At 39.2% G+C, this 19,522-nt stretch overlaps 1 protein-coding gene across 1 annotated transcript in view; it reads right to left on the bottom strand.

Moving 5' to 3' along the window:
* Positions 1–19,522, bottom strand: part of brinp1 (bone morphogenetic protein/retinoic acid inducible neural-specific 1) — a 222,059-nt gene that overhangs the window by 42,182 nt on the left and 160,355 nt on the right. Inside the window, exons 6-7 of the mRNA XM_010901621.5 lie at positions 13,301–13,537; positions 1,650–1,872 (exon numbers count right to left, since the gene is read on the bottom strand). Of these exons, the coding sequence (XP_010899923.2) occupies positions 1,650–1,872; positions 13,301–13,537 (460 nt within the window). The remainder of the gene's footprint in view (positions 1–1,649; positions 1,873–13,300; positions 13,538–19,522) is intronic.

The following is a 19,522-nucleotide window of genomic DNA, read 5'->3' as shown; positions in this document are numbered from 1 at the left end:
AACCAGTGGTTGTGGGTCAAGCAGTTACCCTAATAAGATCAGAGCTAGCTGTTCTTAAGGAACTCGTCTCTGGGTTGTGCCGCGTAAGTGTTCTGTGACCGTCATTTCATGGAGAATGATGAATGGCTAATAAGCGGTTTTAGACTAACAGCGGTCAATTCATAGGTTGAGGATCGCCATACCCTCATATGGAAATGAGGACAGGTGCAGCGCATACTCGCTTCCACAGTATTGTCATTTATCAATCTGCGATGACATTTGAAAGAGGAGCGACAGTTTCATGATCTGTGCCCAACTGTGCCGCGCCAACGCAGTGTTATTCGTCAAACTTCCACCATTTTCAGTACCACAGTGTTTTCTCTCAAGTTCAGTCAGGCTTCAGAGCTGCTTTAAACAAAAGGCAATATTATCCAGCTGATTTCATACATTTAGTCGGAATGGGCAAAAACATAGCAAAAAAAATTGGCAAAAACATAGCTAAAAAAAGAATCAGCCTTTTCCTACCGTTATTGGCCACTATTAAAATATTAGGAAAACACTTGCCTTACCTTGCACATGCACAGGTAAGACTCAACCTGCACAGAGAACATGCCCCTTTGCTATATAGTGCCCTTGCCAGGGGACATCTGCCCATCCGCCTTGGTGCAGTGCATCGCGTACACTGACAGGCATGCGTCGTACCGTCTTTTTTTAAATGCGTCACTCACTCTGATGGGCATGCGTCGTCTTTTTTTTTGGATCTGCATCACTAACTCCAACAAATCATCTGTCCAACTCCGCCCACCTTTTCAGGTTCAGCACATGCCCCTCGGAAGGTCTGTGCGCCATACTGACTGCAGTACATATCTCACTCTGGTCACATCTAAAGCCAACGCTTTGTTTTAGTTTGCTGAAGCAAATAACTGGCAAAATCATTTGGACAAATATCTTAAGACCACCCTGTTATGTATGGCGAAAATTGTGTAAAGTTTGCGGCAACTGCGAAAGATAATAGCAAGGACCATTTAGATCAGCCGCAAGCATTTTTACTTTAACAATAATATTTGTGTACATATCATAATCTAGTTTTATTTATTGAATTACTGAAAATGACAGTGTCAATTGGTCACAACGTTTCACGTTAGAAGAGGCTGTTGCCTTGTTTGGTGAAACAACGAGTTAAAACGTCTTCGCTCTTTGAAAGTGTTAACGATTTTCAGGTGAGTAACAAATAAACAGTGGGTATTGTCTTTGTTTGACGCTGTGAAACTTTAATATAATTTAGATTAAAATAGCAACTATGTTGTGATAATTTAAAAGGCGCTCAAACTGCGGTGCTTAAAATATTTGTGTGAGTTCATTGTTCTTGGCTTTGGTGCCAAACCATTTCTTTTTTAGAATATGAGGAAATATTATTTATTTTGAGGTTTCTCAGTAACCTACAGGAGCATTCTAGAACTCTATTCGGGTCTAAAGTGTGAATAAAAAATAACCTCATTAAAACAACACATTTCTATGGAAATCCATAAAACATGTTGCTGGACAATGTTAAAATATTATTTTTTTTTCTCAGTTCAATTATGACAGTTAGTTCTCTTTGGCTTTGTGGGAATAATGCATTATTTCCAGGTTTGCATAATGCCTTTGTACTTTTACTGTATGAGACCCACCTCTCCCTAGGCATCTGATGGTTGGGGTTGTGGTGGCAGCGGATGCTGAGACCAAAAAGCTTGCGTGCAGTTCGTTGAATCTTGATCCTCTGAGTCTCCAGGGAGCTCTGAAGCAGGCGGTAACGTGCCTGCAGGTCCCAGTCACTTCCCCACAGGAGGTGGATGCTGCTGACTGGCAGGAAATGGGTGGAGGGCAGCCTCTTCAGAAATGACTTGAACTCGTCTTGAAGAGATACAGAGAGAGGGAGGGAGGGAAGGAAGGTCATAAGATATATTCAGGGACAAAAACTGTCAGAGCAATGTTGTGTTTAGTCAGTATTTTTAAACAGGTTATACTTCTAAGACTTTGGGGAATCGCTTGTGCAGGTGATAGGCAGATAAGGCGCTGATTCTCCCATTAACAACATTATCTCCACCTGCATCGAGAGGGCTGGATTCCAACGCCTTAGGGACTGAACACCACTATTAGGATAATGCATTGTATGGACTCAAAGCACAAATGGACATGAAGTACACCCATTGTTGTGCCCCAGTCAGAGACCTTTTGATTGTTTTTGTACTCACCATTACGCTACTATAAGCCAACCAAGGTGATGTACGACTGAAAAGCTATAAAGGCCCATATTGATTTGATGTACAAACAGAAAAGTTATTCATAAAATACAACACTATGTCTTTCAATCATTTCTTATCCCACCTGTACTGCTTTTTGGTGTTTTGGGTACCAGTTACAATTGGTTATATTCAGTGGTTAATTTGAGCCGGATCCTGCCAGAACAAGATCTGGGACCTCAGTTTGTTCTAGCACCTACTTTTTTCTGATCCGGTCAGCTGCGCATAACCTGTCTATTTGCATCAGTGTTCGCTTTGCTCTGAAAACATTCTACTAAAAGCAATCAGTGTTCATAAAGTTGACTTCCTGCAGCTTCATGTAGCCTCCACACTGCCTGACAAGATTGTGAAAGTCTTAGCTTTTTGTTTTCCGCTATTTCGCTACCGATGTGATGTAGCCTATTCACGTCGGCCGGATCCATGTCCCTCGCCGCCCAGATGTGTTCCGGGACCTCCCAATATACAATTTAAGCACTGGTTATATTATTCCTACAGAATATACACAGATCAGCCATAACAATATGCCTAATATTGTGTAGGTCTCCATTTTGTCACCAACACAGCCCTGACCCATCAAGGCATGGACTCCACTAGACCTCTGAAGGTGTGTTGTGGTATCTGGCACCAAGACGTTAGCAGCAGATACTGTATGTTGCGAGGTGGGGCCTCCATGGATCAGACTTTGTCCAGCGCATCCCACAGATGCTCGATTGGATTGAGATCTGGGGAATTAGGAGGCCAAGTCAACACCTTGAACCCGTTATGTTCCTCAAACCATTCCTGAACCAGTTTTGTGGCAGGGCGCATTTTCCTGCAGATAGAGGCCAATGCCATCAGGGAATACACTTGCCATGAAAGGGTGAACATGGTCTACAGAAATGCTTAGGTAGGCCACCTTCCATTGCTCTGTGGTCCAGTTCTGATGCTCTCGTGCCCATTGTAAGAGCTTTTGGCAATACAGGGGTCAGCATGTGTTCCCTGACTGGTCTGCGGCTACACAGCCCCATACGCCTCAAACTGCAATGCACTGTTTTCAGCAATTTGAGCTACAGTAGCTTGTCTATTGGATCAGACAACATGTGCCAGCTTTCGCTCCCCACGTGCAACACTGAGCTTTTGCCACCCATGAACCTGTCGTCCGTTCATCACTACTCCTTCCTTGGACCACTTTTGATAGGTACTGACCACTGTAAGCCAGGAACACCCCAGAAGGGCTGCAGTTTTGGAGATGCTCTGACCCAGTCGTTTAGCCATCACAATTTGGCCCTTGTCAAAGGTGCTCAGATCCTTACACTTGCACATTTTTCCTGCATCTAACGCATCATCTTTGAGGACAGAATGTTCACTTGCTGCCTAATATATCCCACCCAATATATCCCACTTCACTTCTCAGTGGTCATAATGTTATGGGTGATCAGTGCATAATACCAGTCAAAAGTTTGGACACACTTACTCATTCAAAGGTCTCTATTTTTACAATTTTCCACATTGTTGAAAAATTCTATGAAATTTCATTTTACAACACAATCTTCATGAAGATCTTCATACATAGATACCTAATGTCAAACTACATCAAGATTGGTCATTTGCTGCCATATGAGTAGTGTAGTGGATTTTCACCAAAATAACTGGTGAAAATCCATGGTGATTTTTTGGGTCTCAGTGGCAAAAATTTTCATAGTGAGTAGATACACCTATGGACTGATGTCCAAGACAAGGTCACAAGGGATGGGTGTGGTGAACTTTCAAAAAGTCCAACTTCACAGGCTTGTGCCACCATAAGCCTGATTAGCATTTTTGAAGATTGTAAATAAAATCAACAATGTGTTTACACACAAATCAAATGCATTAATATAAAAAGTATGTACAAGTATACATTCTAATCATTTAGTAGACGCTCTTATCCAGAGCAACTTACAATAAGTACAGGTACATTTTCCTGGAATAAATTAGGGGGGAGTGCCATGCCCTAGTACACAACATTTGGCTCAGTTGGGAATCAAACAGAACTTAATTACAAATTTCACTCCAACTATAGAGCCATTTGAACACACAAGGACAGGCTCCACACCCAAAGACTCACAAAACACTCTGCATAAATCCAGGTTTGCGTGGCATCTATAAAACAAATAATATTGTTAGTCAATTTGAAATACATTTTAAGGAAACCTTTATTTTAGCCATGGAACTGATCTGAAATCTAACAGGACAATAAAAGTTATACACTGCGGTTCAAAAGTTTGAAATAATTTACAAATGTTTCTGTTGTGGAAGGACATTATTACTTTCATTCACCAACGTGGTATTCAACTGATCAAAGTATAGTATTAATGATGGAAAAAACATTTAAGTATTTTAGATTAAATCTACACAGGCCTCATTTCCAAGAACCATTACTCCAACACCTTATCATTGAGTGATCATGCTAAATTGCCAATGTGGTATTAGAACATAATTTTATGTTCATACTGCTAAAAGCTAAGTTATTTTCATTGATAAATTATGCTTTATATAGTCTGAGTTTTTGTTTTGCCACAGTCTGGAGTAGACTGGTATGTGTTGAGGTCAATATTAGGTCAAAAAGTGCAAAAAAGAAACAGCTCACTGTAGAAACCAGCCAGTCAATCAATCAATGTTTTGAGGAATGAAAGATGTGGAAGGAGCAAATGTACAACTAAACAAAATAATAAGTACATCAGAATGTCTAATTTCAGAAATAGATGCTTCATATCTTTAGCGTCATTTAATTCCTTCCAGCTGGGTTTAATATAATGAAATAAATGTTCCAATACCAAACAAGCATTTTAGAATTAAGGATGAATAACATCCCTTAGTGTCTTTCAGAATTCACCTAGCAAATGTACACGCTGAAAAAGGAAAACACTATTGCAAAGATAATGTTAAAAAATGTAAAACTAGCCAAGCAACTTTGACTTTTAAGTTAGTAAAATAACAGGATTGGAACTTTTTTTAAGTGAGGGTGAATTTTTTTTGTAAAGCTCCTGAATTCTAATATAATACACAACTGAACATCCTACTGAGACATGGTGCACCAAGTCATGTAGGCTGAATAACCATGACAGTGAAACATGTAAAACATCATTACAGCGTGATAGAATGTTTTAATAAAGAATTTGGTAGATAGCTGAAAGACCCTCTGATAACTCCTAATATTGGTCGTCAATCTCTTAGATTATTTAATCTTTACTGATGCTAGATGAGTGATCGATAGCCGGTCTTGGTTAGTTATCAATAGCGTAGCTCTTCAGCACAGCACTAATCAACTAGATAGCGAACTTCATGTAGCTCAATTAGTAAATTAGCTAGCTACAATAACGCATACAAAATAGTTGTAAGATATTTGGTCTTTATCTGCCATCAGCCTTGTTTGAAACAGGAACTATAGCTCGCTATATCAATGAGAGAGCGGACAATGTATGCTTTACCTGCTTGTGCACAACATTGTGAGAAATTAGGTTACTAACTAGCTCAATCAAACTCACCTTACTATGCGTTATAATGCTTCGCTTCAGGAAAACTCATGCGCAAGCAACTTCTGTTGGAAAGAAGTCTAGCTGCACATACCAGTACCAGAAACGATTATGAAACAAAGAGGCGAGATGTCAGAGTTTGACACCCTCTAGCTCTGAGTATTTTTTTGTTGCCTTGGCCTGCCTGCCACTGAAATTACTGCAGGTGCTGAAGCACGTCGTCCTAATTTGGAAGAGGCGGACAAGAGAAATGTCGGCCTTAGTAAGATACCATTTTAAAAAATGTGGCTTTCCAATAGCTTGTTTAACAGCTTCCATTTCAAGTGTACAAGGCTACATTAGATCACTTTTGACAGGAAATATTGCAACAATTAAGTCTATTATATCTATAAACGTTTCCAAAATATACAACAATTTACCAAATAGGCTAATATCCCCATTACAAGCTTCATTTTAAACTTACCCACAAATCCAACAGGCCTACTTACGATTTGAATACACAGTGTTGGGTACTCTTGGAAAGCTCATAATCTTAAGAAATACTACCACCTTGCAAAAGGGAGCAGGTGTGACCTAACGAACAATGTAAGCTGTCAATGGGATTGGACTTGACAAGGTCATTGATTATTAATTGACAGGAAGTCACATGGCAAAAAACCTGACAGGCTGAAATTAGAAAAAAGATCTGCTAAAAACATATATCTATGTGTACAATAATATATGATTTGTGTAACATTTAACAAGAAACTAACCTCACTGGTCACAGACTTAAAAGAAAAAAAAAACAGAAAAAAATGCTTTTAGTCAAACATATTACCCGGAATACCCTCAAATATTAGTGTTTTTTTAAACAAAATATTTGACAAATATTAAAATAAAGGTCTTCTTTACAAGGGGAAAATAAAATGAAAAAATGTACTTCTTTTGAATAATAATTTCAATAGGGTTAGAATTTACACAGACATTTATCATTCATAGCCTAAACCTTAAGTTGGTTTGCACTGGAATCTAGCTTATGGCAGCAGCAATTTCAACTGCCAAGACCAACTTACTGTTCAAGGAGATTTACAAACATTTTACATTTGCTCTTCCTAAAATAAGAGTTCCTTCAAAATAATAGTCCAATATAAACAAAAAGTTAACATTGAGGACTGAATGCTGCCACGCTCCCGACACCCCACCCATTCCGCATTGACTCAGAGGCACTGCCATGGCTCCTCCCATAGCTTCAAAAATAGACCTCTGTTACTGCTGATAGAACCACCAACTCAACATTCTAGCAGATTCACACACTCATTACATCAGCTCTTCCTTCAAAATAAGAGTTCCTTCAAAATAATAGTCCAAAATAGAGAAAGAGAATAACACAAAACTTTGTGGACTGAATGCTGCCATATTGTTTGAGATATACATTTTTCATACAAAATATTTAAAAATCATTGTCCAAAGAACCTTCACAAGCAAACAGCATGCCAATCCGTTCAATGATATCAGAGTAGGTGGTGTTTAGGTGATTTAACTTCATTCACTTATTGCCGTCAAATCGATTGAGATATCAAAATTCCAAATAATTCATTTAAAGATACTGGTCCCAGGGTCCATCTCAGCGAACGGTGTGCAAATCCGTTCAGCAGTTTCCGAGGAGATGTTGTTAACGAGTTTTTCACAAAAGTTAAAATGGAGGCCATATTGTTTGAGATATCAACTTTTCTTATATAACTTTTAAAGACAATGATCCAGTGGCCCTTTACACTGATTGTCAACCAACTCTGTTCAGCGGTTTTGGAGGAGATGTCGTTTAAGTGTGTTTTTGTTAACAGCAAAATCGTGAGAAACATTGGTGATGGTTATAGCGCCCCCAAGAGGTATTTCTGTATGGGAGTTTTTCTGTCCATTCCTGACAGACACATCTACAAGTACGTTTCATTTCATAGCTGTTTGATGTTCCATTTGGGATTAATGGACTTCTAAATTCATAGACCCGCCCAGCTCAATTTGATTCACTGATTTCGGCTGTACTATTTGAGATATCAACTTTCCTTATATAACTTTTAAAGATAATGGTTCAAAGGTCCTTCACACCAAACGGCATGCAAATCCGTTCAGCGGTCTCGGAGGAGATGTCGTTAACGTGTTTTTCACCAAATTCAAAATGGAGGAAAATCCAAGGGGCGAATTTGAAAGACCCCAGAGACTTGAGAAGGGGTATATCTGGAACTTGGTTGCATGTCTCTACGACATTCGGTTCATGAGATCTGAGCATCACTTTTTCCATTTTCGACTGAGTGCTACAGCGCCACTATGAGGAGTCATTCAGACCTTGGCCGTCTACAATCAGACAAAGTTTGGAGCGTTTTGAGCCAGAGGGGACCGAGCTATGGACCTCTGAAAATGGCCCTGGAGAATAATAATAATAATAATAAAAAAACGTACAAACATAAAAGGGTTCCAGCAACTTCATTGCTTGGCCCCCTAATAATAATAATAATAATAATAAAACCAACAAAAACAATAGGGTACCGTACCTATGGTACTTGGTCCCCTAATAATAATAATAATAAAACGTACAAACATAAAAGGGTTCCAGTAACTTCATTGCTTGGCCCCCTAATAATAAAACCAACAAAAACAATAGGGTACCATACCTACGGTACTTGGTCCCCTAATAATAATAAAATGTACAAACATAAAAGGGTTCCAGCAACTTCGTTGCTTGGCCCTCTAATAATTTAGTAAAATGTATAGATTTTCGATTCCTCAAAGTAGCAAGAATTTGCCTTTTTGATTGCATTGCACACTTTTTACATTCACTCAACCAGCTTTATGGGGTAGTCACCTGTAATGCATTCCACTACTTAAGGACATCAAAAGGATGACACTTACTTGGGAAAAGAAACATGAGAAATGGACATTATACTGTTGGAAATCTGTCCTTTAGTTTGATTACTTTAAATTTCAACAGGACAATGACCCAAAACACACCTTTAGGCTGTGTAAGGGCTATCTGAACAAGAAGGAGAGCGATGGTGTTACAGTACATGACATTACCCGGGCTCCACTATCACCCAACCTCAACCCAATTGATGAGATGGTTTGGGATGCAGAGTAAAGAAAAAACAGACAAAATGTGCTCAGCATAATGTGGGAAAATCACATTTGCTGGGAAAAGCTTTTCTGGTAATTAGTTCATGAAGCTGGTTGAGAGAATTCCAAGAATGAGCAAAACTGTCATCAAGGCGAAGGGTATCTACAAAATGAAATGTATTTTAATCTGTTTAACACTTATTTAGTTACTACTGTGTTATTTCATAGTATTGATGTCTTTACTATATATATATATATTTTTTTTTTATGTTCAAAACCTAGAGTTTGGACTGTATGTTTAGGAAAATCCTGATAAATGTTCCTAACATTCCTATCCAGCCCCAATCAAAATCATATTATTCCATTAAGTTGTATGCAGCCATTATGGGCTTGATCAGTTGGAGATGTGACAGGTAATGCTCTTTTATGTGTGTGTGTGTGTGTGAGAGAGAGAGAGAAAGAGTTCAGACATATCTGCCAGCTCTATGGGTCATTTGATAAGAATGTGCAATATGGTGTGTCGTACATGGGGTCCTCCAACTAAAGCAGAGTAACAGTTTCATGAGAAGAAAATTACTTCCTTTTTGAATAAGTGATTTCAGCTTGCGACACACATTTGACACACACTGGCTCACACACATTCACATGGGTAAAATGACATTTGTTCACATATATTCAATACCCCCACACTCATCACACACACACACACACACACACACACACACACACACAGTAGATGCTCAGACACATTTAGCCTGTGTCATGCTTACTGAAACCTGACAGAGGGGAGAAGAAATTGACTGTTACGATTTACTGCTGCAGCCTTCTAAAACAGAAGGCATGCCAATGGACTCCTGAATTATTCATACCACATTTTATTTCAGATTTGCTCGAAGAAGTTAACATGAGGTGGTGTATTATCTGGTGTATTCTGTGGAAAGTGACACACAAATAAAAAACAGCTGACAGATTACATCATGGTTTATTCTGGAATTTGGACAATGGAAAGACCTGCATGTGGATCAATAGAAATACTCCTGGATTTGTGAGTGGCAATTAAAGCCTACCTGAGATCAATATAGAAATGGTCAAGTATTACTATTGTTGTTCTTTTTTTATGAACTATACCCACCTTTTCTCTCTTCCCCAATTTTGTCTTATTCAAGTATATCTATAAACCTGTCTGATCACAAAGCCCAATCATTTTGGGAGAGCTGCAGATTTATTATAGGCATCCATATTAAGCCATACTGCACTTCGTCGTGTGGTCCAAAGCACAGGAGGTCACGGTCACTCACCTGACCCCCTCAAATGTAAAGCTGCCCAAGCTATCTAAGAAAGTAATTAAGAAACCCCTGCGGATGACACATAACCAGCCAAACATGGTTGGTTGGACAATGCTTGAGGACTGCGATTTACAAATAGTATCAGAAAGTGTCAATCAGGATGGAAAACAGGGGCCTGATTTATTAACAATGAGCGTAAACTATCCTACATTACTTAAGATAGACTTTAACAAAGTCTGATTTATCAAAAAGCACAACAGTTGGAGATCACCACTGATACATTTAAATTATTCTTAGCCTCAGTACTTGTGCACAAACTTGGCTATTTGAATTATGAAACACTGCTAATTTACCATACGGTCAAAAACATCCCTTGCTTTCAAATAAAATACAACACAGCCAACAAAATGAATATGTCAGGGACCCTATTTAAGTTGCCCTTGTTTTCGCTTTAGTTTGTCTGTCATTTTTTGGAGTTAGCTCTTTGTTGTGCCTCAGTTCATGTTTCTACTCTTCTTTTGTTGTTTTTGTGTGTGTGAATAAAAGGATGTTCTACAGCTCAGCAGCTCGCATCCTGCCTCTCAACTATGACAGAATACTATTTTTTTCTGAGATTGAAATACATAAAGGTATAGGTGCTATAGGGTCAGATAATGAGAACTGGCTGAGCTGTCTCAGTAAAATAAAATGTTGGTAAAAAGAGGACAGTTGGGACAATTCAATACATTTAGCAAATATACTGTTCGTTAAGTAATGTTAACAACCACTAATAGGCAACCCATTGTCAAAACCTAACTCATGTATGCCACTATTATTGCTTTTCAGTATGAATGAGTAGTGCGTTCCACCTGCCACTAAATTCAGCAGCATATTTTACACATCTCAGTTCACCTGAAAATGTAGTGAATAGCTGTTCTATTCATATATTGGGACTAAGGGTGTAATGGTACAAAATTTTGATAGGCAGTAGTATGTATAATTCTTGATATGGTTGACTGGTGCAACATTACTCCCCTCCTAATAGTATTAACAATTAAATTGTTAATGTATTAAATATGTTTGATGAGCACCATTAGTTAAAATAATCTGTTAATTTCTAAACTGAGAATCGATTACTATAAACAAAGTGGCTGCAGAGACATCTAGGGGATAGTTACTGAATAACAATTGGGGGGAAAAAAACAGGTCATGTAAAAATGTAAACCCTAATTATGATAAACAAGATTATTAATTAGCAGTTCATTGATTGGTGTTTTTCCCACTGTTGTCCAATGTTGCAGGTGTGACAGATAGCGTAAACATAAAGTTAGCAAACCAATTAACTTAATGAGTCACTACAAAACTTGGAAAATGTATTGTAATTTATAAAAAAGGATTCAATAATTTATTGGCCTATACTGTATTTTCACATACATTTATCTCTGCATATTCCATGGGATGATGCTAACGGAGACAGAACTCCAGGCTCGAAGTGTTCACCGCCTGAGCCGACACTTTTTTCCGACATGCTTTGCGTATTGGGTAACCATCAACATTGATGGTGCCTCTTGGGTCTTTTAAAGATCCAAAACATTCCCACACTGCAGACTTCAGCCGCTTAGGGAGGGGAAACAGTTCCGACATTGCCATTGTGGTGCTCTGCACTCTCTGACATGCAGTTTGCGCGAGTCTTAATGACTTGAAAGAATGCGAAGGACTTCTCAATTTAATCATTTGTCTCGTGAAGTTTATATGACGCTGTGTAAATATAACCAACTCTCTCTTAATTGAACTGATATCCACAATGCGAATGTTAATTCCTTTTGCTTGGATTAGAATAAATCAGGAAGAAATCATGAATTTAGTATAATTCAATAGCTTTAATAACAAAATGGCAACGATATGAGAACTCTCTGTTTTAACAACCGAGGTGCACTGTGAAACCATTAATTGGGACAATACTTTCAAGGCTATTTTGGCTGCAGTATTCCATTATTCAAAATCTACGAAATACACAGCCTGTTAAGAAACTTCACATTTATCCACAATAGAATGAACATTAAATTGCAAACACTATTTAATAATTTCTTACAAATAAGAGTTTTTAAAATGTAGAGTTCCATCCATCTGTTTTTTAACATACACATGTACAAGTATTTCCCTGCATTTTGCTCCATCCATTTTTCCTTCAGTTTTAACAAGATGCCCAGTCCCTGATGAGAATCTTCCCCCCAGCATGATGCTGCCTCCACCATACTTTACTGTAGAGATGGAGGGTCTTATGTTATGATTACACCTCAAACCACTTTGCCTTTGGACCCAGAAGCTCTCTCCTCGTCTCCTCTGACCTTTCCCCATAATGCAACGGTGTCACGCTCATGCTTTCTGGAAAATCCAGGCATGCTTTCAAAAAGTACTTTTTGAGTTATGGCTTCTTTCTTGCGACCCTCCTATACAGGCCGGAGTATGCAAAATTCTTGATATGCTTGACTCATGCACTATTACTCCACTCCCAGCAACTGAACTCTGTAGCACCTTCAAAGCGATTGTTTCTACACTGTGGCTTCACAGCCTCCATCAAGTTTGAGAAGACTGAATTTGGAGGGACTCCTCACTCAAAACCTTCCTTTTCAACTTACTTCTGTAATACTGTAATATAGTGTTCAACACTTGTTACTGAAGTGGTGGCACAGCCGGTACTGTTAAGACAAGCATTAACAGATAGTGGCATGAGATTGAATCCCAATAAGTTTTCAAATGTTTTCAAAGTTGTAGAAAGTTTTTGTTGTCCATCAATACTTTAAGGCAACTGCTAGAATGTGTTTAAGTCACAGTTCAACTCTTACTTTACTTTTCTGCTCAGAAAGAAATGAAGCAGCACTGCCTGAAAAAAGCCACACAGGCATTTATTTTTTTAAAGGCCAGCCCGACTCCTTGTTAATGTCCAAGTCAGGGTGAAAAGACGAGACAAAAAGAGAAGTGGAGTCGAGGTGAAAAATCTGCCCTTCGGGGTAGAATGTAACATATTCCAACAAATTTAGTATTTCAATACATTTGTTACCTGTCCTCAGTAACCATGTATCCCTCTACTTTTAGTGTTAATCAAAGACATATTTCCATAAAAACTACAATAGCCTGTAGACAAAACAGGACCAAAAGAAAAAAGAAAATTTCAAATCAAATATCCTTCCCTGCTTACCTGAGTTTTCAAAGTCCTTATAAGAGGTTGCCCAGGACTCTGCCTGCCCCAGCAGGGTGTTCTCCATAATCTGGATATCGGTAATAGGACAGTTGCATTGTGGGTATTCATCAGCACACATGCAGATACACTGGCTGTTCCGGCAGACGTACTCTCCCTCGCCATTACACATGATGTAGCTCAGAGCCGCTTGGACAAATTTCTCCTGGAGGTACCCTGGGAAGATGACCTGGAGACCTGAAAGACAAGGGAAACTGGTTTATGAGATACATTTGCTTGGATAGCAAAATGTTTAGCTAAATCCTTAATATGGTACAGCTATGTAGTATCAGATAGGACCCCTTTTGCCTCCATTTGCTTAAAGGTTGGGGGCTGTGGGTTCATAAATGCCACACCACTGTTGTAAAAAGTGGTTATTTGAGTATTTGTGTTCTTTCTGTTAGCATGAACGAGTCTGGCGATATTCCTCTAACTTCTCTCTCTAATAAGATGTTTTTGCCCACAGATAATTCTCGAAATTCAGTTTTAGATAATGCACGCCAGCAATGCAGGTGAGTTGTCTGTCACTCGAGACTATGCCTGCAAAAGCAATGTGATTAGGTCTTCAAAAGCAAAACAAAAGCAAAACAAGTCACCTACAGTTAGGTCCGGAAAAAATTTCCTAATTTTGGCTCTGCACACCACCATAATGGATTTGAAATTAACCGAGAGTGCAGACTTTCAGCTTTTAATTCAAGGGGTTGTATGAAACATTTTGGAATTGCAACCATTTCCATACAGAGTCCCCTTATTTTAGGGGCTCAAATTTAATTGGACACATTAACACAATCATAAATAAAATGTTACTTTTAAATCCTTTGCAGGCAATGACTGCTTGAACTCTGGAATGCATCCATTGCAGAATATTCCACTTTTTAAAAAACTCCTGGGTTGCTTTCACATTTGGCTGAATCTGAGCAGAAAATGTATCCCTGTACATTTCAGAATTCATCTTGGCTGCTTCTGTCTTCTTGCACATCATCAATAAGCACTAGTAACCCAGTGTCATTGGAAGCCATGCATGCCCATGCCATCACACTGCCTCCACCATATTTCACAGATGATGTGGTATGCTTCGGTTCATGAGCCGTTCCAAGCCTTCTCCATAATTTTCTTCCCATCATTCTGGTACAGGTTGATCTTAGTTTAATCTCTCCAAAGAATGCTGTTCCACAACTGGAGCTTTTTTAGATGTTTTTTTAGACAGTCGAATCTGTCCTTTCTATTCCTGAGGCTTATAAATTGTTTTCAACCGTATGGTGAACCCTCTGTAGATGCTCTTGTGAAGTCTTCTCTTTATGGTAGACTTGGATAATGATATGCCTACCTCATGGAGAGTGTTCTTCACTTGGCTGGATGTTGTGAAGCGTTTTTTCTTTATCATAGAAGGATCCACCACTGTTGTCTTTCATGGACGCCTAGGCCGTTTTTGTTGCAGAACTCACCAGTGGGTTCTTTTTTTGTCAGAATGTACCAAACTGTTGATGTGGCCACTCCTAATGTTCCTGCTGTCTCTCTGATGTTTCTTTTTTGCGGCCTGTTTCACTTGCATTGAGAACTCCTTTGATCGCATATTATTGGGTTCATAGCAACAGCTTCCAAATGTGAATGCCACACCTGGAATCAACTCCAGACGTTTTACCTGCTTAATGAATGAAGAAATATCGAAGGAACAGCCCACACCTGTCCAGGAAACAGCTTTTGAGTCAACTGTCCAATTACTTTTGGTCCCCTTGAAAAAGAGGGGGCTACATATTAAAGAGCTGTAGTTCCTAAAACACTTCCTCCAATTTGGATGTGAAACCCTTAAATTAAAGCTGTGAGAATGCACTTTAAGCCCATATTAATTATTTAACTGTAACATATATTTTGATAAACAGCCGAAATAACAAAACTTGTGTCAGTGTCCAATTATTTCCGGACCTAACTGTATTTACATAACGGAACTTGCTTCAGATGAATGAGTCATTAAACATAACCAAACATACTGCCAAAAGAACACACTTCTATACAATTTGTGGTGGACATTTGAACGTAGAACCGAAATCTTGGGCCAACATGACCTCAAGCATTCCCTTTAGAGGATGAGATGTCTGGCGTAAATCTAAGGCTTCTAGTTCTATCATGCTTTATGGCCAAGGCTGTGCAGCTGCCATAACAGGCGGTGATACAGCCAGTAAGGACACTCGATGGTGCACCTGTGGAAGTTGGTGAGTATCTTGTTGAACCTCTTTAGTTGGCATAGGAAGACATTACGTTTCCTCGCCTCCTTGACAACAACGTCAGAGTGGAGAGCCCAGGACAGATTGTTGTTGATGTTGACCCGAGGAACCTGATGAGGAACCTGATGTTTGCTGACTCTTCACTGCAGACCCATTGATCTGGATTAGGGCATGGCTTGCCCCTATTTCTTCTTGTAGTCCACAGAACATTGTTAATTAGGTCAAAGCTTTTTTATTTTAAATACCTTTTTTTCTAAATATTTTCTTTTCTATTCCTTCTTGATAGCGTTAAATAAAAGTGCAACCAATTGTACTACTTCATGTATAGTTAATTTTGGTGGTCAGAATAGAATAAAACAAAACGGTTTGTTCCATCTACTCTAGGTTCAAACCCTACTAGAGATTTGCTCTGCTCTGTAAGCAAATTTGCTTAAATGTCAAGTTGTTGCTGCCTTTTTGGGTTTGGGTTAAGGCTAGGTATCTACACAAGCAGTTTGTGACAGCTGCTGATTGAAAAATACCTTTAAAAAATAAGTGTAATTGATTTGTTACTACACTAACATCTCTAGATAACTGCATACAAAAAAGCACACCCTTTTTTTAAGTACAAAGTTTCAACCCCCAAAAATTGCCCTAGTGCATATGTATGAATAGACACCTTATAATACATTATATCTGTCTCTTGCTACTCTACTCTGTCTATAAGTATGCTCATGACATTTCCTCCTATTGTGTAACCTTGCTTAGTATTCTCTCTGTGACAAAGCACTGCGTTTACTACTCTGTCAGTTCTCTTCATCAGTCTCAGTGCCCATCAGGAGTGTATGAGAAAGGAAAAGAGAGAATGAGCGAGGGAGGGATGGATCATATCTGACCACAAAGACCTGGATTGCAAAGGGCTTTTTTGCCATCAGGCCTGTCTGCGGCCCACCGAGCCAATATTCATTTAGCTTGATGTATTCCTAAGCCTGAAACTTTAATGTGATTTGTGGGGGTATCCAGATGGCAAGTTCACGGATCGACGCTGCTCGCTTACAGAGCCAGTGCCAGCAGCCAAGTGCACAATAACTAAGAGTGCTTCACCCCCCTTATTCCAGAGAAATCCTCTATAACAACAAACTAACCTTGTTGGTTATTCATTGGTTTCTATTGCAATGCAAGTGGAAAAAAAGGGCTTGGTTTATTTAGCTGGAAAAAAAATTATAGTGACAATTTTAAGCAAGAGACATGATTCACAATTGCACTGTTGTGATTCACAATGACAGGTATTTTTTGCATGGAGATGAAGGCAGGTTGGTAGAGTATACCGGGTTGTTTTGTGCACTCCTTTCCATTATTGTTCATGACCAGCAATGGACACTACACATAATAGAGACAGCTGAGAAATGACTGAAAAATAGAAAATGTAACAACATGCAAGAGAGGTAACATTAAATACATGTATTTTATCTAGCTAGCTAGCTAACACTAGCTGTTGTGTATTTGTCTTGGTGAATTCTTCCAAATTTGAGGAGGAAAGCCATTAGAGATGCTTAAAATAAGGTGCTGTTTGGCAGTTACATGGTTGCAAGTCACCTAGCAGTTACTGCATCTGACAAGTAACTAAAAGTTTGCTAGATAAAATCCCCCAGAATGCTTTTGGTAATCTGTTATTCTGTGCCTGAGCAAGGTAAAGGAACATTGTAGGCGGAAACGGCAGGTTTTTTATGGAATATCTAGTTACAGTAGGGCAAATTTCAGCAACCATCAGTCCTGTGTTCCAGTGGCACTTTGTGTTTGCTAATGCATATATGTGCATGATAAAAGAAGCTATAAAACTGACATTAATTTAACCAGTTGAGTATCTGGAGCATCAGCAGTTGTGGGTTCGATTACAGGCTCAAAATGGCCAGAAACAAAAAACTTTCCTCTGAAACTCGTCAGGCTAGAAAAGAAGGCTATTCCATTGTGAGAAATTGCCCAGAAACTGACAATCTTTTACAGCACTGTGTACTATTCCCTTCACAGAACAGAGCAAACTGGATCGAACCAGAATAAAAAGAGGATTATAAGGTCCCAGTACCTAACCAAGAGCACAAATACATTAGTGTCATGTTTGAGAAACAGACGCCATCCAGGTCCTCAACTGGCAGCAGAGGTGTTGCTAGGATCACAATCCATTCGGGGCTTAGCACAAAGCACAGGGTTTTATATGTACATGAAAATGTTGATGTACACGCTAGCGGCCTACACGTCTACATTGTCATAATGCGTGATCGGAATTATAGATGAATAGATCAGAGGATATTTTTTTCTATTTGAGATCTGGGGCTTTTCATAAAAGATCCGGGACTATAGCCCCGGACGCCCAGGCCTAACAATGCCACTGACTGGCAGCTTAACAAAATAGAAATAAAGACACCAGTCTCAATATCAACAGTTAAGATGTGACTCTGGGATGCTGGCCTTCAAAGCAGAGTTGCAAAGAAAAAGCCATAACTCAGACTGGCCTAATGTAATGGACAGACCAATCTATGTTTGGGGTTTTCATCTCACAAAAAAGAAAATTTCTGAGAAACAGATGAAATGAAAAAATGCTGGAGGAGCGCTTGACGCCATCTGTCGAGCATGGTGGAGGCAATGGGATGGTCCGGGGGTGCTTTGGTGATGATAAAATGGGAGATTTGTACAGCCTAAAAGGGATTTTGAAGAAGGAAGGCTATCACTCCACTTTGCAACGCCATGCCATATCCTGTGGATGGTGCTTGATTGGAGCCAGTAACAGGACAATGACCCAAATCACAACTCCAAACTATGCAAAAAAAATTTAAGAAGCTATCAGCTTGGCATGTCTATAATGTAGTGGCCAGTACAGCCACCGGATTTCAACACTTCTGAGCTGTTGTGGGAGGAACTTGACCATATGGCAAGTAACAAGTGCCAATCAAGCATATCCAAATTGTAGGAGGTGGTTCAAGAAACATGGGGTGAAATCTCAAGGAAAAGCTATGTTGAAGGGTAGTTGGCATAGAATTGAAGAAGGTTTCAGATGTGAGGGTCCAGGCATTGGAAGGGTCAATAACAACAGTTGCACAGTACTTGTTGCTGTCAATGGCTGTTATGATGTTGTTTAATATCTTCATTGTTGCTTAAGTACTCCCACGTCTTGCTCTGAAGCCTGACTGTACAGCAGAGTAGCGCGGGTCTGGGTTATCTGTTAACCCTAATCACTCCCAGGTCATTGCAGTAAATGATAATGCATTATTAGTTAAATGGGCATTTCACCACAGCACAACTACTTTATAGACTAAAATTGTTAATGTTAGCAATGATACATTTGTGTAAAAAAACACAAGATCTACTCAAGCAAGATTTTCTCTGTAGAATCTGCTTACTCTGTATTGATCTGTTTATAAATACCACAAGTTCCTACATTCATTGTGAACGTAGAAACCACCTCCCTAACAAAATGAGAATTAGAGAATATGATAATACACTGCTCAAAACATTAAGGGAACACTTAAATCTCGATTAATTAAATATATTAAAGATCAAAATCTTTACTCTACATTGTGTAATTTGTTGTGAACAAAATGACATAACAACGGTCTATGGAAACCAAAATTACCAACCGATTGAGGGCTGGATTCAAACTCTGATAATCAAAATAAGCAATTGAAATCAAAGGCTGTTCCAACTTGTGTGAATTTCATCATGGCAACTTATAACAACGCATAGTGTGTATGGCCCCCATGTGCCTGTATGCACTCCCGACAACGTCTGGGCATGCTCCTGATGAAACGGCAGAAGGTGTCCTGGGGGATCTCCTCCCAGACCTGGATCAGGGCATTTGTGATATCCTGGAAAATATGTGGCGCTACGTCAATAGCTAAGGATGCACAACGTCCCAGAAGTTTTCAATTGGATTAAGGTCTGAGGAATGTGAGGGCCAGTCAATGCCATCAATGCCTTCGTCATCCAG

This window comes from Esox lucius, chromosome 14 (assembly GCF_011004845.1).
Source record: "Esox lucius isolate fEsoLuc1 chromosome 14, fEsoLuc1.pri, whole genome shotgun sequence".
NCBI classification, from domain to species: domain Eukaryota; kingdom Metazoa; phylum Chordata; class Actinopteri; order Esociformes; family Esocidae; genus Esox; species Esox lucius.
The sequence above is the reverse complement of the archived record's forward strand: the minus strand, read 5'-3'. Positions and strand labels throughout refer to the sequence as shown.